At 41.3% G+C, this 26,125-nt stretch overlaps 3 protein-coding genes across 3 annotated transcripts; 2 read left to right on the top strand and 1 right to left on the bottom strand.

The window, feature by feature from the left end:
• Positions 1–55: 55 nt before the first annotated feature.
• Positions 56–9,306, bottom strand: LOC110494336 (uncharacterized). Its single transcript, XM_021569302.3, has 5 exons — positions 8,937–9,306; positions 7,251–7,339; positions 4,710–4,800; positions 1,931–3,992; positions 56–1,688 (listed from the first exon to the last, which is right to left on the bottom strand). Exons 1-5 carry the CDS (start codon positions 9,010–9,012, stop codon positions 1,589–1,591), a joined length of 2,418 nt encoding a protein of 805 aa, XP_021424977.3. The 5' UTR covers positions 9,013–9,306; the 3' UTR covers positions 56–1,588.
• Positions 9,307–15,024: 5,718 nt separating this feature from the next.
• LOC149976057 (uncharacterized) lies at positions 15,025–15,987 on the top strand. Its single transcript, XM_090205730.1, has 2 exons — positions 15,025–15,191; positions 15,588–15,987. Exons 1-2 carry the CDS (start codon positions 15,150–15,152, stop codon positions 15,945–15,947), a joined length of 402 nt encoding a protein of 133 aa, XP_090061856.1. The 5' UTR covers positions 15,025–15,149; the 3' UTR covers positions 15,948–15,987.
• Positions 15,988–17,338: 1,351 nt separating this feature from the next.
• LOC110494339 (uncharacterized) lies at positions 17,339–24,418 on the top strand. The gene is made up of 6 exons (XM_090205731.1): positions 17,339–17,494; positions 17,642–17,806; positions 18,317–18,389; positions 22,999–23,148; positions 23,242–23,328; positions 23,423–24,418. Exons 3-6 carry the CDS (start codon positions 18,368–18,370, stop codon positions 23,626–23,628), a joined length of 465 nt encoding a protein of 154 aa, XP_090061857.1. The 5' UTR covers positions 17,339–17,494; positions 17,642–17,806; positions 18,317–18,367; the 3' UTR covers positions 23,629–24,418.
• The last annotated feature ends 1,707 nt before the right edge of the window (positions 24,419–26,125 follow it).

Genomic DNA, 26,125 nt, shown 5'->3' on the forward strand with positions numbered 1-26,125 from the left:
CTACACTTTTAGTCTTCAGTAGGAAATTATTCTCAGACAATTTGGAAACATTTCATGACTTTAAAAATAGATTTTATTACATAACCCCAAAACAATAACCAAACAAATGAGTGGTCTGTGCCCTGGTATATTTGGCATAATTTTATGTTACAAGGAGAAATCCAACAGACCACCACATGAAAGACAATTCAGGGTAATTATAGTTAATGTTTATTTTTCTAAAACAACATGACCAAAATGAATGGCCATGTCCACTCGTCAGGAGACATGAACACTATTCTTCCTCCAATGTCATTTACCAACCCTTAAGTTTTCTTCACATCCAGTATTTGATGCATCGTGGTTTTAATTAGATTACATTTTGGATATATATATGAGCAGCTTTAATAACTGACGCAATAGCTAGAGTAATGTCATTATGTGGCAAATGCCTGACAACTGTTTTGCTTTTATTTAGTGATCCATTGTATGGAACACGTTTAGTACAGTGAACTATATACAGTATGTGTGTTCTAAATGTATTCTAGTAGGCTACATTTCAATTCCGTTTATGCTGTTAACATATACAGTATATACAGGTACTGTGGCACTCACAACCTATAAGCAAAACAATTTGTACGTCCTTTTCATAGTAACATATTAAGATTGGCAATTCACAGCTGCTAGTTTGAAAACAGATTGCCTTATTTTTTTAGATTTAAAAACAAAAGCACAATGTATACTATCACACACTGATTAAACTGCAGCAGTCAAAGATACCGTTGAACAGAGTACTAAAAATCATTGGAGAAAGCCAGGAACCCCTCAGTGACGTCTATAAATAAATATAAAATAGTGAGGAAGAAGTGGGAACGAATAGCCTTGGACATTACGCACACACTCCATGACCAGTATAGCCACCTACCCTCAGACATAGATCTCTGGCATACACCTCTAAGAGGGCAGCTTCTAGTTTTGTGCCAACATCCATAAAACTCAACTCTTGTATTTCTTGTTTTTATTTGTATCTACAGTACCAGTCAAATGTTTGGACACACCTATTCATTTCAGGGTCTTTATTTTTTCTACGTTGTAGAATAATAGTGAAGACAAAACTATGAAATAACACATGGAATCATGTAGTAACCAAAAAAGTGTTAAATCATAATATACTTAATTGCATTCCAGGTGACTACCTCATGAAGCTGGTTGAAAGAATGCCAAGAGTGTACAAAGCTGTCATCAAGGCAAAGGCTGGCTACTTTGCAGAATCTAAAATATATTTTGATTTGTTTAACACTTCTTTAGTTACTACATGATTCTATATGTGTTATTTCATAGTTTTGATGCCTTCACTATTATTCTACAATTTAGAAATTAGTAATAAATAAACTCTTGAATGAGTAGGTGTCCAAACCTTTCACTGGTACTGTATGTGTATATATAGCCTGTGATTGCATAGATTGCTCCTAATCTATTACACTGTATGTTTGTGTGTTCTATGTTGCTATTTTGTTATTTGTCTTGTACAGACCCGTCACCACACAGGAAATAAAAGTTATTTTAATTGAATTAAATTGTATGTGTGGTATAATTTGGAGTTGGCTCCTCATGATGAGACCCCTTTGCTGACAACAGTTATTGGTTGTTTGGTTCCGGGTCGTACCATGAAAGTCATGCCATACGCTTGCTTTGACTGTGGCCCATTGCTAGAAAGTAGAGGAAGAAAAAAATATTAGTTAAACATTTATCAGGTTGTTCTTGTCACATTCATCAATACATCTAGCTAGCATCATTCTTTACTGTGAGTCAAAACATGCCATTACGGACACTCCTAGATCAAATAAAAACTTATGCCAAACTTGTCACAACACCCTAAGCTTAAACAAAGTTGTAAAATTTTGTGAAAAACTCAAACAGACAAAGATAAAGTAGAGAGAACAAGGCCTACCTGATGGGTACTTTTGATGGAGCTGACAAACCCTGAGAATTCTTGGCCATTTTAGTCTCCAGCTCCTTCATGTCCAGGCCTTGTGTTTTGGCTGATAAGGTGGCATTCTTGCTCTTTGCGGTGATAACAGGGGTCTTCGGGGTGACCCTGGGGACAACAGGGATCATGGTCTCCTCAGACAAGGGAGAACCCCAGTCATCAGAGTCTGTCTTCATGGACAGCATTTTGTTGTCCATTTTGTGGTCCATTTCCAGCATCTTCTTCTGCAGGATGGTCAGGAGCGTGGCCTGGCTGGCTGAGAGGGAGGAGGGCGCCTGGGTGGGAGGTGGCTTGGTTGTGGTCTGAACAGGTAGCTTGGGTTTGATCTCCATGACGGGAGGCAGGAGTTTGGGAGGGCTTGGAGGTTTGGGTTTTGGAGGAGGGGGTGGCGCAGGGGAGGGAGTTTTGACAGGAACGATAAGGCCGGCAGTGGGGGGCAGGACTGGAAAAGTAGGGGTGGGAATGGGGTCCAGGACCTTCTTTGGGGGAGGGTCAGGTGGAGGCGAGCTGGGGGGAGACTCCATGACATCATCATGGTCATCAAATTCGGGAGGGGGAGGGAGTAATGGCAAGCATAGGTCCTCCCTGTTCTCTTCATTCCTGACAAGGCTAAAGGGGGAAGAAATCCTCTGCTCTCCACTTTGTTTCTCCACAGCCAGGAGCCCCTGAAATACTGGATTTGCAATTGGCCTCTTTTCCACCACTGACTCAATGATCTGGGGTTTTGCTGGAGTCTGGATCACCACTGGGGGCTGCACTGGGACCACAGACTGTGGATTATCTTGTGAGGTCACAGAAGTGAATGAGGTGGACCTGGGGATGATGGTGAAAGAATTGGGATTGGATTCGCTGTGCTGGATGCTAGTGGATGGCTCATTACTCTTTGTGCTGTTTTCGCGTGACAAATTGGACCTGTGCTTCTCTCGCTCTTTAGCCGCCATGAGAAGAGCCAGGGGGGAAGTGGCAGGACCCTCCCTTGTCCCAGTGACCGCACTGAACTTTAGGTTGCGCAGTTTACGGTCCAGCATTGGACTGAACTTGCGACTCCGGTTTGGAGACACTTTGTGTTTGACCTGGCTAGCCTCTATGGTTACAGGGGCAGTGACGACCTGAAGCATTGGTGATGCTTTAGTGGGAGTTTCGGCAGGTTTGTTGATAGCCTGCTGTGCTAATAAAGGCAAAGGCCCCACTTTCACTTCCTCCCGAGTCTCAGGTGGGGTGGGTTGGCCTTGAAGGGTGGCTTTAAAATTATCCTTTAACTCCTTCAGGTCTTGCTCCAGCTGCATACCTGAGCTGTTTCTCCGGGCTGGCTTAACTGGTGGTGCCACAGAGGGGGCTGTCCCATTGACATGTATGGAGTCAGTAGACCCAGGGTCATGCAGCAGTAGGATCTGCTTGTGCTTATTATCACCTTCCACCTGCCTATCTAGAATGCCGGTCTTAGGAACACTGTAGAGCTTAGCTGTGTTCTGGGGGTTGAAGCTGGACGGTCTAGGGTTCTGTACAGGGGGTGCTGGGGCTGGAACCTGGGGGAGTTCACATATAATGGGGATGGAGGACAGCCTCATTGGCTTTGTAGGCGGTGTCTTCAGGGCTTTCAGAGCAGCTTGCCTCATGTCTGTAGGGGGCTGGGGAGGGGCAAACTTTGGGGGCTCTGTGATATCAGGGACAGTGGTTGGTGGTGGTGTGGAACTGGACAAAGAGGAACTAGAAGCACTGGAGGAAGTTGACGGGGGCTTCGGAGGGGCCATAGGTGGAAGTTTCATGGAGGTGAAAACATTCTTGTCCCCTTCAGAGGGGGCAAGTGATGGTGGTTTTGATGGTGGTTTTGATGGTGGTTTTGGAGGGGGCATGGAGGGAGGCTGAATGGAGTTGAGGTCACCCAAGAAATCTGGTGGGGGAGGGTTGAATATGGGTGGAGGGGGTGGGGGGGCCATCGAAGGTGGAGGTGGAATAAATATCTCTCCCTCCACCAAATCAGGTACAGATACAGCAGATCCATTGGACAACCGTTCGCCGTTTACTATAAAGAGAGAACAACCATCAGAGGCACAAGAAAGTACAACTATACTGAACAAAAATAGAAACGCAACATGCAAAAACATCAAAGATTTTACTGTTACAGTTCATATAAGGCAATCAGTCAATGAAAATAAATGCATTAGGCCCTAATCTACGGATTTCACATGACTGGGCAGGGGAGCAGCCATGGGTGTGCCTGGGAGGGCATATGCCCACCCACTGGGGAGCCAGGCCCAGCCAATCAGAATGCGTTTTTCCCCACAAAAGGGCTTTATTACAGACATAAATACTCCTCAGTATGGAACATTTATGGGATTTTTTTATTTCAGCTCATGAAACATGGGAACAACACTTTACATGTTGCGTTCATATTTTTGTTCAGTGTATTTTGCTATTGATATAACTTATTGTTTAAGTAAGTTATTTAACTTTTAGTTATGGTGAAACTGATTCAATTATATCTGATCTGTACCCTCCCGCTCTGCAAACATGTTGAATGTGAATGGCTGCTTGGATGCTTTCTAAAGTGTTATTGTCCAAGACCTTAGACAAACATTTACCTGCTCTATATATTTCAGCCTTTACGAAAACAGAGTTGCTTTTTTGTGATCAACTAGATCTGTCTGTCTAAAACCAGCACTAAGGTTTAAATTCACAGGAGTATAAATGATTTAGCTACACAACTTAACTCCGGTATACACAGGACAGAGACCCTCACCTGCCCCGTTGATCTTTGGTCTGTTGAAAGGGGGGAGGACAGGAACTTTGGGTGTTGGTACATTAAACCCTTGTACAACATCAGAGGAGGACTGTGGGAAATAAGGACAAAAGACATCAGACTGTTGACGTTTCACTCAGATGTCAGGCTGTAGAGATTTTAAGTGGAACTGAATGTGAAAGAAAGGAAATGGATTGGAGAGCAGAGATAGCCCACTGGGCAAAAACTGGTTGAATCAACGTTGTTTCCACATCATTTCAACCCAACAATTCTATGTGATGACGTTGAATCAACGTGGGAAACTGATTGGATTTGCAGGTTAAAAGTTGAAAAAAGAAAGTCCAATGAGTGTGAAATCTTTGGTTGATTTCACATTGAATTCACGTTTAGTTGACAGCTTAACTAAATGTAAATCTAACACTCAGGAAACAAACTTCGTACGTCAGTGGTGTCAATTGCCAAAGACAGAGGAATGCCAGGCACATTCAATATGAAGGGCTTTTCATAAAAAAAATGTTTTTAACTGTAATCATAGTCTGGGCTTCCCAGCAAATGGTGTCCTTTTCTATAATGGCAAAATCCTCCTTGTGCAGTTTGAGGCTACAGGATCTCTTACATAGTCTCAAAGCCCACTGAGCACCCCCACCTGTAATGATTCAACAATAATGTCCTCCATTGCTATACTGTATCTAACCCCTTTCCAGACACTAGCTGCAGCTTACTGGCCCAGTTTTGGGCCTTCTTCAGAACATTGCTGCCACTGTCATGCCTCATCCACAGACAGGGTGTAGTGTGGGCAAGGCACAGGCAACACTCCCATCTTTTCCTTGTCATGGCTCATCCACAGACAGAGCGTAGTGTGGGCAAGGCACATGCAACACTCCCATCGTTTCACCTAAGCAAACATTAAGTGGGTATGACTACCTCTGAGAAAAAGGGCTGTGCCGTCATGTTGCTGCCTGCTTGTGTGACTGACTGTTCTCATCACAGCCTAAACACCTCTAGAAATAAACACAGACTGTTTTGACACAACACAAGCCCTACAGACAGAACAGAGATATGCCCTTCCAAAGCTGATAGGACTGGTCAGAATCACCCTACATACAGTAGGGACTGAAAGTCACTCCTTAGGACCTAACCACACCTTGACCAGTGTAATTACCCAATACTGGGACCGAGGGCCTCCAATCTAGCAAAATAATCCAAAGTACGGTTCACCCATGTAACTATAAACTGTAATCGACTTACTGCCCTTGGCCTTATGGTCAGGCCGAAATCACTTGGTTTGTTTATATAGAACTTTCACATGGTACACGCTATATCCAAAATGCAGAGGACACATCAATAACTTTCATTCAGCTGTGGGAATATTAAGTCATTCGTGGCAAAGGTTCAGGTGTGGTCCATTCTCAAGAACCCTCAGTTACACTGTATCTTTAAAACAGCTCATGTGAACGGAACGCCTGCCTTATTTAATGCCTTAAATATGTCATGAATGCAGACTTCATAGGGGCAGGCAGCTCCTTGCAACGGCACAAACATTTTACAAGAAGCGAAGGGTGTGGCATTCAATGCGGTTTCTGATCCGCCTTTAATTTCTTCTTTCTTTCCGTGACTCACGGGTGAAAGTCAAAGCAGTCCACCCGAACAGTCAGTTAGAGCAGTCCAACCCCTGTGCTGCTGGGTGTGCCACATCTAATACATGCCAGTGGAGCAGTCACATAGGACACTCCCCTTTCTGAGGTAGGCTTTCATACCTACAACAAAATGACAACGTAATACAACCTAAAAAATTCAGATACGGCTGGTCTTTTCTGGATCTACTACAGGGACACCATCTTGAATAGAAGGCACATGAGCTAGGCGCCATATGCCAGGTCCCAGACTGTACAATACCCAAGATTGTGTAAATCAAAGGTAACATTCTTATAGTAACTGTGTCCCCATGAGAATGCCTAAGTAAATAGGGTGTGAATTTCTGAGGACAAACTCTCTACAGAAATGACTTGAGAGGACTGGGTCAACACCCAAACAAATTGCATGCATCCTTGTCACATGGATAGCCTACTTGCAAATACATATGGGTTACTCCTTCTGTCATACATGTGAATAGCCTGTGCAAGTGAAACCTGCCGGTTAGAAAAGTATGCTTTCAAAGTGACAGGGTGTGAGTGATGGATGGGTCTGACTCTGCAGTGGTCACACAGAGATTAATGATTACAGGAACACCCTTCATGAGGCAATGCAGATTCTCTTTCAGGCACCACAAAGACCTTGTTAAGAAATAATTCACAATTTAGCAGACAGTTATGCAAATGAGACGTAATATGGGGCCTTCTGCATTCGCAAGAATTCGCAAGAAGACAAGCCCGGAAACAAGTTCCATGTGATAATCATCTTGAAGTGTTAGAGAACAATATCTAGAAGATTGACAAAGCTTGATCAGTCTCAACAAAAGATGCAACACCGTCTTGAGTGTAGAAATGTAGATTTGAAAGCTATTAATATTTCCGCACATCATGCAGAGTTACTGGAACTTACTGTGAAGTGTTTTACTGTGGGTCTGTTCCTCACTTTGGCAGTGCCTGATTCAGGAATGGCTGATGAATCCAACACCAGCTCAACATTGTCTGAGAAAAAAACAAACACACAACCCACCACTTTAGTCTACAGTATAGATAAAAACCAACCAGTCTACCATTCAGCTGATCAGCACAGCTCTGGAAGGAGATGCAGTCTGGTGACTGCAAAGTTTAGCAATTAGGCATGTGCATAATAACAAGTTAAGGCTTAAGGCATTTTGTCTGCAGTTCTCAGAATTACTGACAAACGATTATGTAATGTTATGCTGTTTACTCTGTCAGGGGGATTTCTCTTGTTGACAGCAAAATAGCATTTAGGTTACAACTATTCAAGCTTACAACTATTCAAAGAAGTTCAATGATTGATTCTAATCAACAGAAGAGGTTGTCACCTTATTGCTCAAACACTGAAGCCTAAAATCATGTAGTTCCATAGAGTACAGAATACAGTTATTCTCACAGCATCCATGAATCCCCATTTACCAATGGAATGTCAGGTAGGACATAGAAGTGTGGTGCAACATTCATAACAATCCCAGGGGTCATGAGTCATGAGTGTTTACAGTTCATCAACTCTGACCTCAGGTTATTCAATTTATGGTTATTGGGCTGAGGTGGGATTGAGGCATATAGAATGGGTCTAAATTAAAGATGGCGTGTGACACACTCATTTGGACATTAGGCCACTCACCACCTGATTGATTTTCAAGTGAAATGTGACTTTTCCAGAGGTGGTCTATAAAGGAAAAAACATATCTGTAACTACACAAAACACATTAGCGGTAAATGGGTTTCTGTGGAGTAACTCTTGTGATTCTGTATGGCTCAGTCAGCCATTCCAATGTTAGGCATGTCACTGTCAAATAACTAACTGATGAGAGACATGTCATAAAGCGACTGCAGTCAGTGAGACACTCACTGGTCATGCTCTGCACTCACTTCAAGCACTGAGACTCAGACTGATATGACTATGAACAAAACATTATACAGCCCTTAAAAACAAGTATGGAAACAACAGCCAGTGTATAAAGTGTTTTGGCATCCACAGTTACATTTCCCAATGGGGCATAATAGGCATTTTCCTATTGAACACCTGCATAATGTAAAAAATACAAATATCCCATCCAGTGGGATATAAATATCCCATCCATGTTTGCACTTCGCAACCAACCACCTCTCAATTGTTAGAGGTCTCATATGAACAGATCAGCAAAGTTTTCAGAACTCTATGGCGTTTATTCATATTTATGTTTTAATTAGTCCCAACTCCCCAAAGCCAGGGGAACCCTTATGTCAGTCAGGTCGTCGTGTTCTCCTTTCAATATAACGACTCTGGCTCAAAATGATACGGTATTTGATCAGGGAGCAGTATGTTTTAACATCTCAATAGCATACCTACTGGTAATAATATGTATAATGTTGTAATAATTTTTGATACAGACATGTTTTAAAATAATCGCAAGGAAAAAACGTAATTCCTATTCATGTGTGCATTTAGGACACATCTTTTCACTCACTTATCTGTCACAATAACAATTGCAAAGATCGGGACAGTCGTCAAAGAAAGAATGTTGATCACATGATAAATGAATGATTAAATTGTTCGTTTTATTTAATTGTTCAATATATGACAATAAACACTTACCCATCTCCTTGATTCTAATATTGGTGTCGAAAAGTGATTGGTTCTTTCGACCCAAAAAAAACGCTGACTTTTTCATTTTTATGTCCTATTGGTAGGCCTATTATCCAAACGAATCGTTAACACATGATGTTAAGCAGGAGCTTCCATAGACAGGCGTCAAACACGTATTAATCTATTAATTCGGCTTAACGACAGGTGTATTACTGAATCCTTTGATTCTGTGAAAACTTCGAGAGGGAGAGAAAATGGCCACCGCCCCCTCTCCTGTGCCTCCCTATTTTGTAAACCGACAGGTAAGGCAGAGAGAGAACAAACACATCATGCCCCAACCCTGTGCCTCCCAGCCAGCACGCCAACAATGTTTGACAGCAACATTCCAATGTCATACAAATCTTTCCAACTGTCCTCTCACTTCCCCCTGTTATGTCTCATTGTGGGTGTTGATGTGCTTGTTCGATATAGCAATAGTATGATTATTACTTTTAAAAGAACAGTGTGAGTCAGTTACACTCTTCAAGCCAAGGGCTGGTCATGATGAGAAGGTGTAAACCCCCATAGAGATACAGTTGGCTGTGTAACATGGACCATGCTCTTCATTATAATCAAATTTGATTTATGCTGGCCGTTAGCAGCCAAAACCCAACATGTTTTACAATGGTGAGAGGCGAGTGTTTGAATTGAGGGCCAGAATTAGTGTAGTGCAAGAGGTTTTCCTTGACCTGATCCTGTTGGTTTCCTGCTCCACTCCGTAGAACAGGTTCTGTCGGTTACTAAGATTTTTTCTTTTCTTTTTTTCCATGATTTGATTTCCCTCCCTTGGCTGAATCAGAGTAGTGCATGATCGGTCATGGTTTGGTCTCTTGGTAACTGCCACAACACAGTTGTTTTGCAGCCAGAGGAGGATGATGAACCAATGGAGGATGGGCCTCCCTCTGTCTGGTTCCTCTCAAGGTTTCTTTCTTCCAGGAATACTTTTTTTGGAAAGTTGGCACTGTGCAGCTGCTACACCCCATGGCACAAAAGCGTTGCTACATTTGTCCTTGGATATATGGTATAACATAGGCCAGGGGTTCTCAAACATTTTGGGGCCCAGGACCCCTTTTGTGATAGCAAATTCATCAGGGACCCGCTCATAATCAGAACAAGCTCGAGTGTTACGTGGGTCAGAGCAGGTGAACCCAAGTGCAGACTCAGACAAAGAGATAGGGATAAAGTAACTAAGGTATTTATTAAAAAGCAGGGGGGGAGTTGGGGTGCAGGCCTGAGGCTGAGGCAAGGGGAGTAGGGGCAGGGTAAGCAGGTCTGGAGCGGAATCCAAGGAAGCAGTAGAGCGGGTTCCAGGGCAGGGAAGCAGGACTAACGAGACAAGGGACTGGAGACAGGGACCAGAGTCAGAGCAGATGTAACTGTAGCAGAGAGAAATGCAGCGTCAGGCTAGGGGAAAAACAGGCACAACAGGATAACAAGAGCAGGGCAGGCACAACCGACTTGACCCGAAGACTGACTGAGCAGAGGCTACGAACTGGCAGCATGGAAGTGGCAGGGCTGAGTATTTGTAGAGGCCTTGATTATGGAACAGGTTGCAGCTGGTGGGGATCTGCTCTGCCTTCAGCACACCTGTCTCCACTCACACAATCACATACACACAGAGATCGAGGGAGAGAGCACTAGGGGAGTGGCAGCAGGTTAGGGAGAGTTTTACTATGACTTTGCAGTGCATAGCCAGCCTGCTCTGGAAAGGAACATTTGAAAGGCCTGCCTCTTGGCATCAGAAATAACATTTTGCAGTTAACAAGCTAATGTCCTGAAATTTTACACATTTTGTCATGGGACAGAGATGTTTTTGTTGTTGCAGCTTTAAAGCTAATATCTTGCAATTCTACACATTTTGTCATGGGGCAGAGAGAAAGGTTTGCTGTTTTAAAGCTCAGGTGTAAACCCATTTGAATTCAATAACTTTTTGACAGCATCCCTTCTGATTTAAACAAAAATGTTAAACAAAATGCCCATAGAAGAAGTGGTCAGAAAAGTAACTTTTTGGACTTGAATGTTTTTTCTCTGGTATGGTATCAGGTGATAAAAGTGCTTGAAGTGTACGCATTTTACAGACCATGCATTCGTCACTGGAAAAGATAAACGGTTTGAAATCACTTTAAATCTTAGTGTTGTAAAAATATTTGATTATAACTTGAATTTTTTTTAAAAATTAAAATAGTCATTTTTAACCATTTAACAAAAATTATCTAAAAATGTGTAAATTCTTGAGTTTTTTCATATTTGCATATCCCCAATTTAGCTGGTACACCATTGACATTTTAATTTCATTGAAACTTTAACTTCTAATTATTACCACAAACATGTCCACCCACTGTCGAATGTCAACTTAAATGATCATGTCTATTCTATCATCTATGTTTCTAGGATTTGAATATGTTTTTTTTTATGGAGGATTGACAGTATAATCTAAAACAACAGAAATTCCTATTCAAGTAAACATTCTCTGATGTGTGAATGTCCAACAATTTTGTAGTACCATTTGAAAGTGGAATTTTCAATTTTATTTCCATTTTAGTTCATTTATCATCCAAAACCTGACACCCACCCTGTTTTCAAGGGTGTGTTGTGTCTCAACCAACAAAAAAACCTTAGATGATGTAAAATAGGCGCTAAGCTACAAAATATGTGCATATGAAACAAATTGGAGTTATGCGTTTTTAGGTAATTTACATTAAAGGTGAAAAAATGTCATTTTTTCAGAAATTATCATATAGTTTGAGAACCCTGTGTGTAAGCTTTTAAATTATATATTTTCCAGTGATTAAGACATGGATGTCTCATGGTAGGGTATGCAAAGTGGGTCAACATTGAGCACCTTTATCTCACTTTAAGTCACTGTCACCTGTACAGTCGGCAAATACTGCATGTATGGAATGTTTTGTTTCAATCAAAAGGGGTGCTGTCAAAAAATATTTGATTTATATTTACCTTTAAATTACAGTGCATTTATGTTTAAAAATGGGGAATACAAGAAATATTGAGTTGATAACTGGATAATTGGTGGAGTACTGTGAATACCAATATCCCTATATCCCTATAGGCCCATGTTTCCCAGGGTTACATTGTAGAATAATTGAAAAATAGAGGTTGGATTGTAGAGAATCAAAGGACCATGAATGTAATAAGACACCTTAGGTGCTGGCTGGCTAGTAGCAACCACTATGGAATGTCGGGTCAGAACAAGGGTTAGTATTGACCCTGTCCTGGGTCCAGATCTGGTCCGTGGTCCATGGGGAGGGCTATACCATCCCACCAGAGGGTCTCCCACTTCCCATTTTTAGATCATGCAGACAGGCAAGTAGACAGGTAAACAGACACACAGACAGACAGACAGACATACACCAAGATAGATTACATTCAGTCCAGTGAATCGGTAACATTGTTTGATTGTTTGGTTATTTCCATAAATCCCATTATGGCAATTACTGTACCTAAGCCTGCAGAGACATGTGGCCCAGGTATAAGTAGACTAATGCACAAACACATGTATATGAAAACTGGTAAAGTAGATTATCAGTGTCTAGAGACACACATGGGTATGAATTCTGAACATCAATTTATGAATTTACAACCAATAGGATGTTGCCTGATCTCTTGTAAGTAGGGTTACAAAGCTACCGGTAATTTACCAGTGTTACAAGAATCTTCAGTAATTTTAGTAAATAACAGTTACTGTAATATATGACAACTTTGGTAATTCATACTTGAATAACTATTAAAAAATGTATTAGTGTATAGTATTCATTTTTTCTGGTATTTTACTAGTAAACTTGGAATGTTTCCTGTAAAATACCCCCCCTTTGCAACCCTACTTGCAAGACTCCTGAGAATCTCAGGAATGTGCAGAAACACATTATATATACACTGCTCAAAAAAATAAAGGGAACACTTAAACAACACAATGTAACTCCAAGTCAATCACACTTCTGTGAAATCAAACTGTCCACTTAGGAAGCAACACTGATTGACAATAAATTTCACATGCTGTTGTGCAAATGGAATAGGCAACAGGTGGAAATTATAGGCAATTAGCAAGACACCCCCAATAAAGGAGTGGTTCTGCAGGTGGTGACCACAGACCACTTCTCAGTTCCTATGCTTCCTGGCTGATGTTTTGGTCACTTTTGAATGCTGGCGGTGCTTTCACTCTAGTGGTAGCATGAGACGGAGTCTACAACCCACACAAGTGGCTCAGGTAGTGCAGCTCCTCCAGGATGGCACATCAATGCGAGCTGTGGCAAGACGGTTTGCTGTGTCTGTCAGCGTAGTGTCCAGAGCATGGAGGCGCTACCAGGAGACAGGCCAGTACATCAGGAGACGTGGAGGAGGCCGTAGGAGGGCAACAACCCAACAGCAGGACCGCTACCTCCGCCTTTGTGCACATCTGGGACATCATGTCTCGCTCCATCCACCAATGCCACGTTGCACCACAGACTGTCCAGGAGTTGGCGGATGCTTTAGTCCAGGTCTGGGAGGAGATCCCTCAGGAGACCATCCGCCACCTCATCAGGAGCATGCCCAGGCGTTGTAGGGAGGTCATACAGGCACGTGGAGGCCACACACACTACTGAGCCTCATTTTGACTTGTTTTAAGGACATTACATCAAAGTTGGATCAGCCTGTAGTGTGGTTTTCCACTTTAATTTTGAGTGTGACTCCAAATCCAGACCTCCATGGGTTTATAAATTTGATTTCCATTGATCATTTGTGTGATTTTGTTGTCAGCATATTCAACTATGTAAAGAAAAAAGTATTTAATAAGAATATTTCATTCATTCAGATCTAGGATGTGATATTTTAGTGTTCCCTTTATTTTTTTGAGCAGTGTATTTTTGTCCCTCTAAGTAAACTTAATCTCTCTTGTAAGACAGTGCAGTCAATTAGTAGGGACTGTCTGCAGCACCTTCTTATGGTTGTCTTGGAGACAAGTACTGGACTGGTACGTCCTGTTTCTATGTCCGCAATGGGAAGTCACCATGTCGACCGATGCTGAGACATTTTTTAGAATGTGCTGGAAGGCTCTACCCATGCTCCCCCAGCTCTAAGAGCACAGCTATGTGTAGTCTATCAAGGAAGACATGAAACACTGGATCAGCTGCAGCGCCAGCAGCAGTGTTTCTGGACATACTTTGAATTACTTAAAGCTAGTGGTGTAAAGTAACTAATTAAAATTACTTTGAAGTACTACTGAAGTCGTTTTTTTCTGTACTTTACTTTACTGTTTATTTAGCACTTTTTCCTCCACTGCTCAATGCAAAGGACATTTTCCCAGAAACAAAACAAAGCCAAACAATATGACAGATTTATGCCTATAATGAAGTCAGATTCTATTAATCAGATTCTGACAGATTGCAGAACAGTATAGTTTGACAATTGTGAGTAATGGTCTTTGTGGATGTCAGATCTTATAGAATCTTCTGGATGCAGTTAAATGGAATTCATTGAAATAATAAATTATATGAACACCAGAGACATTATTAAAATCTCTGTTATGGTTGAAATTTCCCGCACCTATAAAGCCTGTTTATATTGGTCATAACACTATACATCCCTATCTGTGATGACGGAAGGCAGTTTGTGATATGGCATGATATCTTCTGCATAACTTCTGCATTCTTACTGATTATTTATACCCTGATTGTTTTATAAGTGTCCTGACATGTAAAAATTGTGAATGAGCCAGCTTACTGATTACTCATAATTAAATTAGCATCTGGTGGCCAAAACATTAAAAGTCTGATTTAATAATTCTATAAATTAACATATCCAGTGATTAAACTAAGCACTATCACAGTAGGGGAGTTTAAACTTGGCCACAGAGAGTGAATTGTGGTTTGACTCAATGTATGGAACATTGTGGCCATAGAACTAGGTAATGATTAGTCAATTATAGTCATACTAATTCTATGCACAAAGGGAGTTGGATTGATGCCAAGGCTTCTGTCTGTGATGATGCCACCACACTGCATTGTGATATCATGGGCCCAAGAACAACAAGTCCTTTGGAGGTTGATTCTGAGGCCTCATTAGCTCTATGCAGGGCCACCAGGAGGCAGTCTCTGTTTGTGGGGGAAAGAAGAAGGGGAAGTTGAGGCTAGACGCCCATCACGGTCTCTGCTCAGTCCAGTCACCGTTCAGCCACTTTCTCCCACCGTGATGGAGCTGACACCAGATGGAGGAGCCTTAAAGAGGTCTCAGGTAACTCAACAACTGTTGTAGACTTACAGCTGAATGGTTCACTTAGGGCTGATTGAGAGGATCTTGAGAGAGGGGGATTTGTGGGGGAGACGGACCAATAACACAAACACTTTAAGGCTTACTGAAATACTGGGCTGGTCATTCGTCTCACTGACATATTCTGTATTATGTAGAAGACTAATGTTGACTAATGTTGTCTGTCAACAGTTGGACACCCATCTAAAATGTCAAATGTACTGTATCTTAACTACATTCTTATCAGCATTTCACAGCAATAATGGATCATATCCTGAAATATTTTAGGATAGCCATACCCTCCCCACATTCTGATCAATATAAATCCATACTGGATATGTAGCTATTTAAAAAAAATAGTTGTGCCTTTGATCCCCTCAGGTCCTGAGGAACCCACTGAAGACCCTGGTGCCTGTCAACGCCAGCACGAGCAGAGTGGTGGTTAAGCAGATGGAGTTCCTGGTCTTCTCCTGGCGGCAACGACAGCATGGGAGGGCTCTGCTGCCCCCCATGACCCACCCAGGCCATGCCACCAAACCATTCAGTGGTCCCCGCTGCAGCCCGGATCCCCTGCCTCAGCTCAACGTGGGCTCGAACTCCCTGATGCCCTTTTACACAGTGGTGAAGCCCACCTGCGGCTACCGCTTCTCCAGGGAGACGGACCACAAGCGCCGGCACATCGGCATCCCTGCCAGCAACCCAGTCATGTGGAGGAGCTGCTATGCATTGGCCTCACAATAAACATGCAGTAGCCTAAAGCTGCCCTGTATAGACTAACAAAGTTAAACGTTTATATCATGAGTGATAAGAATATTCATTGTTATGACTGATATTAAAATGTAGCATACAAGACCTTATACATTCCCTTGATGCTCTGTCATAGTGACATTTGGGCAGTGTGTTTAAATAGCCTGGTCTCATAGACTAGTAAAAGTAAAACCATTATGTTACATTTGGTATGGTTACTTAATTTTAATTCAAAAATTAAAGTAGAGTTGTTGGTCGGGGTGGGTGAGTGGGCATATAACACGAATGTCTAGCAACCCAAAGGTTGTGAGTTTTAATCTCATCACGGATAACTTTAGAATTTAGTACTTTTTAGCTTCTTCACCTAACCTTAACCCTAACTCCTAGCCTAGCTAACGTTAGCCATCTAGCTAACGTTAGCTACCTAGCTAGAATTCGTAACATATCATATATGTTTTGTAAATTCGTAACATATTATATGTTTTGCAAATTCGTAATATATATTACGAATTGTAATTCGGAACATATCATACGAAATTGGTGATGTACATCTACAAATTAATGCATACTATATGGAACTATTTTATGGTGTGTCTCAGTTTACTTACAGAATAATACGAAATCCTCTGAGACCAGGTTGGTCGAAACAGATCTCATTTGGCAGTTCCCACATTCCCATTCCGAAAAGGCCTTTTCACGCTGCATTGTTCTTATCCCAGGCTATCTTAGCCCCAGGTTAAGACTGGCCCTGGGGTAGCTTATCCTCTGTTCACACAGGCATTTGTTCTGTCACACAACACAATGCCACGGATGTCTCATGTTTTGAGGGAACATGCAATTGGCATGCTGACCGCAGCAATGTCCAATAGAGCTGTTGCCAGATAATTTAATGTTAATTTCTGTACCATAAGCCGCCTCCAAAGTCATTTTAGAGAATTTTGCACTACGTCAAACCCGGCTTCACAACCGCAGACCACATGTCTGAGTCCACCCATCGGGCAACTGATGAAGATGTGGATTTTCACAACTAAAGAATTTCTGCACAAACTGTCAGAAACCGTCTCAGAGAAGCTCATCTGCATGCTCGTTGTCATCACCAGGGTCTGCTCACCTTCAATGACTGGCACACGGGAGAAGTGTTCTCTTCACTGATGAATCCTGCAAGGATCTGTACACAATTCATGTAAGCTGAAAATGTCCCAGTTCTTCCATGGCCTGCATACTCACCAGACATGCCACCCATTGAGCATGTTTGGGATGCTCTGGGTTGCCGTGTACGACAGCGTGTTTCAGTTCCCGCCAACATCCAGAGGCTTTTTTTCACGCCCCCAATAGAAAACGTCCTCCCATGACAAGGAATGTATGACGATATCCGGTTGTCGTCTGTAGTCTAGAAATTCGAACATCGAGTTTACCCAGTCACTGCTCAATTTGCCATGAGTGATGTGGCTAATATCGTTTACGAACATTCCCAGGTGAAGAGATCTAAACTTGATAAGGATACAAGTTCTTCCACAAACAATATATATTCAACTATCAATGTAAGTTAGTACTTGAAGCGACCAGTTGAGATAGATAGCTAACTAGCCAACTTTGCTAGCAAGCTAACAGTAGCTAAGACATTACCACATTGGTTAGCGCTAACGTTACTTATTAGAGGGCTTGCTTTTGTGTCACAAATCACCTAGCAACCGCATCAGACGCCATGTTGGAAGACCAAAGTCAGTCTGTTGGAAGCCCTTCAACTGTTCACATGGCTGGCTGGGTTGTGCTACCACTGGAAACATTGACCATTATAGTAATTCATTTTTCTAAGGACCCAGAAAACGGAGGCAGTGGGAGAACCTATTCTAGTGAGTAAATATATTTTGAAAATGATCAAAAATATGTATTATTAGCTAGCTAGCTTGCTACAGAAACTTAGTGTGCTGCCTCAGGCTAACTAAAATGAGCTGCTACGTAACGTATTGTTCGTCTAGTTAGCTAACTTTACATACTGTATATCTAGCTAAGTTAATTAAATATCACCAGCTTGCTAGCTTCATAGTATCTAGTTAGCCAGCTATCGTAAGTATTTATCGTTGTAACTCTAAATGCAATTGTGGCTAGATACCTAGCTATAACAGTAACAGCCAATGGAAGAGGGTGAAAGGATTCGCTAGCAGTTCCAGCTGTCGGAGAAGGGAGAGTAGGCTACTCTGGATAGGGCAGGTACCTTTGTGGGAGGACATTATGAAAATATTCTCCAGTTACAGTCCCTAGGGAGAAAAACTATAAGGACAGAGATATATAGCAACATAATATTCAGTGCTTTCTAAGTAGAGTATAATGTAGCCTGTTTCTTTGATGTTTTCTGTCCTCAGCTCAGGTACAGAGAGACTTAAAAAACCCTGTCTGCAGATGAAGAGGTCCCAATGACTGTCCGAGAGAATGAGGGTACATCCTTCTATACCATGGATTATAAGTGTACCTATGTAAGCATATTTTGTGAACAAAAATACAGTTTAAAACTCACACACAATGTATAAACCTATTACAACTGGAGCAGGCCAACCCTGTAAAAACAATACCAGTAGACAATGTATTTGGGGCTAATTAATATACTGGATTTTGTACATGCCTTGTGCTGACATGAAATCGTTCAGTGCAAATCCAACCCTTGTAATCTAGTTGGTGAAATGTCTGGAAGCAGGAAATTATGGGATGATTATCTTAAAACATGAACACAACTACTACCACAAAGGTCAATGTCAGATACATTTCTACCAGGTCTGAGTGGCACTTGGAGGTGCTAATGTGATAATGAAGATGGTTTGCCTAAGACTACCACAACAATTACATTGTCTATGCTAAATGTGTTTAAACTGTTAAATAAATAAAATAGTTGGGCTATAAGAACTACTTTTTATTCAATGGGGCTAGGCAAAGCAGAGATTACAAAATACTTTTAATTTCACCCATATACAATATATAGCCAATTTATTAAAGTACAGGATGTTTACCATATCATAAACAATAGTTGTTTACACGTTCCAAATGACATTTTATATATACGGTTTAAGGGGGCACTTTTGTCATGACAACAAGGTGCTCTACTCAAATGGCACAAAATAATCATTCAGGAAGTTCAAAGCACAGCATATGACAACCATCTTGTAAAACTGAGGGGTGCCTCCTTTCATTTCTGGAAAAGGACGAAGTAGTAGAAGCTGATGATTCTGCAGCATTGCTCATTTTCACAGTGGGATTCCAGTCGACATGGGTGTCTTGATAGTAGAGGTCGACCGATTAATTGTAATGGCCGATTAATTAGGGCCGATTTCAAGTTTTCATCGGAAATCTGTATTTTTGGATACCAATTTGGCCCCAAAAAATATTTACACCTTTATTTATCCTTTATTTAACTAAGCAAGTCAGTTAAGAACAACACATTCTTATTTTCAATGACGGCCTAGGAACGGTGGGTTAACTGCCTTGTTCAGGGGCAGAATGACAGATTTTTATCTTGTCAGCTCGGGGATTCGATCTTGCAACCTTTCGGTTAATAGTCCAACGCTCTAACCACCTGATTACATTGCACTCCACGAGGAGACTGCCTGTTACGCGAATGCAGTAAGAAGCCAAGGTAAGTTGCTAGCTAGCATTAAACTTATATTATAAAAACAAGCAATAAATCATAATCACTAGTTAACTACACATGGTTGATGATATTACTAGTTTATCTAGCGTGTCCTGCATTGCATATAATCGATGCGGTGCATATTTGCGAAAAAGGACTGTCGTTGCTCCAATGTGTACCTAACCATAAACATCCATGCCTTTCTTAAAATCAATACACAAGTATATATTTTTAAACCTGCATATTTAGTTAATATTGCCTGCTAACATGACTCGTTGTGAACTGTGAAGACTATTTCTTCCTAACAAAGAGCCAACTTCGCCAAACGGGGGATGATTTAACAAAAGCGCATTTGGGAAAAAAGCACAATCGTTGCACGACTGTACCTAACCATAAACATCAATGCATTTCTTACAATCAATACACAGAAGTATATATTTTTAAACCTGCATATTTAGCTAAAAGAAATCCACGTTAGCAGGCAATATTAACCAGGTGAAATTGTGTCACTTGTCTTGCGTTCATTGCACGCAGAGTCAATGTATATGCAACAGTTTGGGCTGCCTAATTTGCCAGAATTTTACGTAATTATGACATAAGATTGAAGGTTGTGCAATGTAACAGGAATATTTAGACTTATGGATGCCACCCGTTAGATAAAATACGGAACGGTTCAGTATTTCACTGACAGAATAAACGTCTTGTTTTCGAGATGATAGTTTCCGGATTCGACCATCTTAATGACCTAAGGCTCGTATTTCTGTGCGTTATTATGTTATAATTAAGCCTATGATTTGATAGAGCAGTCTGACTGAGCGGTGGTAGGCACCAGCATGCTCGTGAGCATTCATTCAAACAGCACTTTTGTGCGTTTTGCCAGCAGCTCTTCGCTGTGCTTCAAGCATTGAGCTGTTTATGACTTCAAGCCTGTCAACTCCCGAGACTAGGCTGGTGTAACCGATGTGAAATGGCTAGCTAGTTAGTGGGGTGTGCGCTAATAGCGTTTCAAACATCACTCGCTCTGAGACTTGGAGTGGTTGTTCCCCTTGCTCTGTATGGGTAACGCTGCATCAAGGGTTGCTGTTGTCGATGTGTTCCTTGTTCGAGCCCAGGTAGGGGCGAGGAGAGGGATGGAAGCTATACGGTTACACTGGCAATAATAAAGTGCCTATAAGAACATCCAATAGTCAAAAGGTATATGAAATGCAGATCGTATAGAGCGAAATAGTCCTATAATTCCTATAACAACTACAACCTAAAACTTCTTACCTGGGAATATTGAAGACTCGTGTTAAAAGGAACCACCAGCTTTCATATGTTCTCATGTTCTGAGCAAGGAACTTAAACGTTAGCTTTGTTACATATTGCACTTTTACTTTCTTCTCCAACACTTTGTTTATGCATTATTTAATCCAAATTGAACATGTTTCATTATTTATTTGAGGCTAAATTGATTTTATTGATGTATTATATTAAGTTAAAATAAGTGTTCATTCAGTATTGTTGTAATTGTCATTGTTACAAATAAATGTTTTTTAAATCGGCCGATTAATCGGTATCAGCTTTTTTTTTTTGGTCCTTCAAAAATCGGTATCAGCTTTGAAAAATCATAATCGGTCGACCTCTACTTGATAGGTCAGCTGGTGAACCTCAATTAGTACATAAACAAATGAAAAGCACTTCTGATGTTAAAATATCACTTCTTCGGGGCACCTGTACCATCACTTAAGTGTTTGGTTGTGTTTAATTCATACAGGTGTTTTAGTGTCATATAAAGATTACATCTATTGTTGGGCTGGAACAGCCAATAGTCACACAGCAGGTTGTCCTATTTCCATATATTTTCCCTCTTATGAGTAAAATGTTCAACAAATTCTCAATGGGTTATTATGTGAATATATGATAACCACTGGAGTTTTTTGGACAATAATGTTCTCCAGGCTATATGGATGTCATATTGTACAATTTGCATCTCCCATTTTCATGGTCATGGCTAGAAGGGATCCAGCTTTTGTCAAATTAAGTAATATTTGATATTTCGTAGCAGATTAGGAGAATTAACGTTGCTGGTTAGGAGAATTAGGTTTGGAAAAGGGTTAGGGTTAGCTAAAATGCACCCCCAGAAAGACTTTTGATCTTAATTTAACACAAACTGGATCCCTTCTAGCCAGGTCCACTTTTCGGCCTAGATTGGTTGCATTCAAGGGAAGGTTGTTTTTATTGATCTGTTGTCAGTGTCAGTAGAGTAGGCCTAGGCTACTATCGTATTAAAAGAAAGCATATGTTAATGTCTCCGGTCATATAAAGTGTAGTAGATTTGCATGAAATGTTTATCAAAGGCCACATTGTTCCTGTGCAAAGCAAATAAACATCTCTGATATAGCCTATGCCATTACTTGCTTATTGATAGCTTAAATTGATAGCCTAAATTATCACTATCCAATGTACTCATCACATTAGGAATAGTAGCCTTACATTAGTCTGCACATGCGATGATAGGCATGCAATCCATTTCTTTGGTAAAAAAAATATATAATCTCGTGACACATGCTATTAACATTAGCTGGTCTACAAGCTATCTCTAGCTAGCTAGCTAGCACATTTTGGTTAGGTTACTTTTGTTGTTAACACCTGGTTAGCATAACAGCTAAACTAAACTCTAAATCGATCAGACTTGACTTCCCAGTGATGAAATTATTGTAGCAGACCCTGTACTGACAGCTGTCTGGGTTCAGGTCTTGACTGGCAAACTTGTTTCTTCTTCTTTTCTGACAGTTCTTGAGTCTTCTCATATCACCTATAATGTTTCATGATTGCAGGGAATCTGTAAACATATTTTTTCCCGTTGTCTTTCCTGCCTTGTTAGAGCAGCCACGAAAGCCACGATAGTCCACGAAAAATGACCGTGGTAATGAATCAACTCGTTTTAGGCACTGTTATCACAGATAGAATTAAAACATCTTTGCCGTTATCATGTAGTTTGGGGTATCCACACGGCTGTATTTGTCGGAAGAATTAATGCAATATGGCCACCAGGAGGCGTCATACGTCAACTGCAACGCCTTTATATTTGTCACACTTAGCTAGCTAACTAATTAACGTTAACTATTTGTCCAGCCACTGTAATCTATTATTTGTTTCTAGCTAGCAATGTAGCTCGCTAGCTAGCTAGACAAATCTCAGTAACGTTAAGAGTAGCAATGTTAACTTACTAGTATACATCAATTGATTGTTGTCAACATAACATTCAAATGTAGTATAGTAAACTTTTATTCCATTTTAATGTGAGAATTGAAGAGAAGGAACCATGACCTTGCTGCTGCAGATGTCATACACTGTTCTTGAACAACTATGTGATACATTTTTTCCCTACATTGCAAGCACCCAAGGAGCCCGTCATTGTAAACCACTTCTGTTCATGTGCAGCTGGGAGAGCTTTGTGCAATCTGGTGCCTCTACTCTTTCAAACTGCACATTACACCACAATGGGGTTGAAGACCGTGCCACCACCATTGCCTTGCACATGGGTACTGCAGTCATGGTACAGGCCAAGTTTTGAAATTGAGATCATTTTTCATATTGTCATAGAGAAGACACATTTAGCATTTTTGTAAACTCATATTACTGCACATTGTTTTACATTCATCCTGAATCTTTATTTTTTTTTACCGGAGCCCACTGATGAAATGCTTGTGAGAAAGCCAAGGACATCAGGCAGGAGTGGCATAAAAACCACTCTTTACCAAGGAATCCCTGGTGAGTTACAATTGTCTTACGCTCACACATTGGCTAAAGTTTACAATCTTGGCTGACATTCATTTCTTGTCTATGCTTCTTTTTTGTGTTTCAGGGACCCTTCCTGACATGACAGTGCTGTCTGCTGGACCAAGTTTGAGGAGCATGAGACCACAGCCTGTCATTGCCAAGGTGTTGCATGGATTGGAAGAAATTACTCTCAATTTGGTCCAGTGCTGTCATATTAGTGTCCCCTTACTGTCACCAGAGATTCTAATGCATTCAGATGCTCCTGCTTTCCCCCAACTCCCAGTAAAATAAACAGTCATTTAAACTTTGTCCCTACTTGCACTCAGTTTTACCACATGGAGAGCTTAAAGGAGCCACCATCATTGTCATCTACTATTGAGAATGGCACAGTCGAGCAGTCTGCCCATCCACTATGGAAGAAATTAGGAAACCACGTGTGACTGCTACCCGGTTTAGTGAGGCATGCCACTTGCGTGGGGTGTCATCTCGCCATGCCCTAGCCATGAGAATGCTTAAAAGTGAGCGGCAAACCGAAGCTATGAGAAAGGGGTTTGAGCCAGAGGTTCTATAGAACTACTCTGAATTGTTTAATGTCTCGGTCAAACCTTGTGATTTCATTGTGAACCCAGATGCACCCTATCTTGGGGCATACCCTGACGGGAAAGTTTATGACCCTTCTGCAGCGCCACCCTTCAGGCTAGCCGAGATCAAGTGCCCTGATGTTGAGTGTAACTGATGCGAAGCACATTAAGTTTGTCAATGGCCCGGCCAAGCTCAATCACAGCCACAAATATCACTGGCAAGTCCAGGGCCAACTGGCTGTAACCGGTTTAGATTGATGCGACTTTGTTACAAGCACTAGAAGTGATATTACAGTAGAGAGAGTTGAGAGATGATGCTTTGATAGCAGAGATGAGAGAAACTTGACTACTTCTACACCTACATGGATGTGTACTTTAAGATGTAGTGTAGCAGGTGAGCCAATCCCACTTGGCAGGCCACTGTAACATTGTTGCCCAAGGCAATGTACATGTAATGTATTTAACTAATCAAAATTGTATGTAGAGTAAATTATTTGAATGAATGAATTGTGTGATCTTGTTTGTCTATCACGTGTGGCTCAGTTGGTTGAACATGACGTTTGCAATGCTAGGGTTGTGGGTTTGATTCCCACAGGGGGACCAGTACGTCGTGAAAGAATGAAAATGTATGCACTCACTACTGGAAGTCACTGGATAAGAGCATCTGCTAAATGACTAAAATGTAAATGTAAGCAATTATTCAACTAATTGAATTGTTTGATATTTGTTATTTTATGACCGGCTTAATATAACAGGTCACTGAATGAATAATCAAATGTATTTATTGAATAAAATCTTTAAATTAAAAAAGGATGTTCTCTAATAGATTAATGAATTATGCAAACACTAAACCCCAAAACACCCATCTTATTCATAAAAACGACATATTCAATATACAAATTTTCCCAAATTCATGTCTTGTCTAATAGATCAATTTATAATAATCACAAAAAAACACATGTACATGTAGGTATAAAGCTGTTATTTATAATAACCAAATTAATTGAACTTAAATCAATCATTGATTTGTATTGTGTGTTTGCACTGCCTTGCTTGAGCATATTTTCACACTTGCTTATCACCCTTGAGATCCAGAGGGCCCTGGTAGTTCATTAAGCAGCAGTTTATCCACAGTTGACAGAGCCTGCCAGAATGAGTGGGATAATCATGTCCCAGATATGGTACTTCTTCACCCTCCTAATGACTCTCCACTAGCACTCTCAGATGCGAAATAGCTTGCGTTCACTCAGTGTCCTTCCATGTTAGCAGTTTCTCTTTTGATTGGGGGAATGATGAGTGTTGCCCCCACATCTGACTGCATCCTATCTATGATGTACCCATTGTCTGCTATGCATCCATCACCAGGCTCAAACAGCTTGGGGATTCCAGAGAGACACGTGATCTCCTGATCAGAGATGGATCCAGTGATAAGCTTGGTGCAATCCAAATCAGGCCCTTAATAAAGGTGGTGTGGTTTTTGTAAGATGAAAAAGTCTCTGACTGTAATGTCAGAGAGGAGAGGTTGGCACATCTCAGCTCTGTGCAGTCCATGATAACTCTGACCTCTGGACAGAACACCTTGTACTTGTCAGGCATGGTATCCTGCACCTGCTTCCTGGACATCCAAATGGGCACAGAGCCCAAGACAAGATATAGATCCAGGTTATTTTAACGCAGCTCACTGTAGGGACACTCACACCAAAGATGTCCGCCAAAACCTCCTTCAACCCAGCTGCTACTCGACGGCAGTAAAGCACTGTAGGGACACTCACACTAAAGATGTCCGCCAACACCTCCTTCAGCCCAGCTGCTACTCGACAGCAGTAAAGAAAAAAACTTGCCAATGAGTGGCAGCTTTCTGTTGGGGCTTGGTGATGCGCTTCCCATTCCAGCCTTCTGGGCCTAGATTAACCTGGAGGCAGAGGGGGCAATGGACTCCCAGAACACCATGAAGACCTCTGAGTGGAACCGGGTATAGAACCTGAAGTCCTCATTGGGTGCACAGAATCTTTGGAGCTGGAGATGGTGAACAGAGAGCTGTTGGACTTGGGGCTTTAGCTCCTTGATTCAATCCAGTGCAGCATCCAACATACCTATAGAAAAGAAAGGGGTAATTTATGTGGCAAAATTGTGCTATTATTCAGTTTGATTCTCAGTATCATGACACAGTAAACCATCTCTTACTTAGTTTAGGTCTCAGGACATAT

Source organism: Oncorhynchus mykiss, chromosome 17, assembly GCF_057628025.1.
Source record: "Oncorhynchus mykiss isolate SJ-2025 chromosome 17, ASM5762802v1, whole genome shotgun sequence".
Taxonomy (NCBI): domain Eukaryota; kingdom Metazoa; phylum Chordata; class Actinopteri; order Salmoniformes; family Salmonidae; genus Oncorhynchus; species Oncorhynchus mykiss.

Bases quoted from the DNA above. Each gene is read 5' to 3' on its own strand.
- LOC110494336 (XM_021569302.3), bottom strand. From the start codon at position 9,012: ATGAAAAAGTCAGCGTTTTTTTTGGGTCGAAAGAACCAATCACTTTTC. The intron at 7,340-8,936 runs GTAAGTGTTTAT...TTTTTTTCTCAG, and splicing joins TATTAGAATCAAGGAGATGG to ACAATGTTGAGCTGGTGTTG. The intron at 3,993-4,709 runs GTGAGGGTCTCT...CTCTCTTTATAG, and splicing joins ACCAAAGATCAACGGGGCAG to TAAACGGCGAACGGTTGTCC.
- LOC149976057 (XM_090205730.1), top strand. From the start codon at position 15,150: ATGGAGCTGACACCAGATGGAGGAGCCTTAAAGAGGTCTCAG. The intron at 15,192-15,587 runs GTAACTCAACAA...TGATCCCCTCAG, and splicing joins GAGCCTTAAAGAGGTCTCAG to GTCCTGAGGAACCCACTGAA.
- LOC110494339 (XM_090205731.1), top strand. From the start codon at position 18,368: ATGACTGTCCGAGAGAATGAGG. The intron at 18,390-22,998 runs GTACATCCTTCT...GTTCATGTGCAG, and splicing joins GACTGTCCGAGAGAATGAGG to CTGGGAGAGCTTTGTGCAAT. The intron at 23,329-23,422 runs GTGAGTTACAAT...TTTGTGTTTCAG, and splicing joins TCTTTACCAAGGAATCCCTG to GGACCCTTCCTGACATGACA.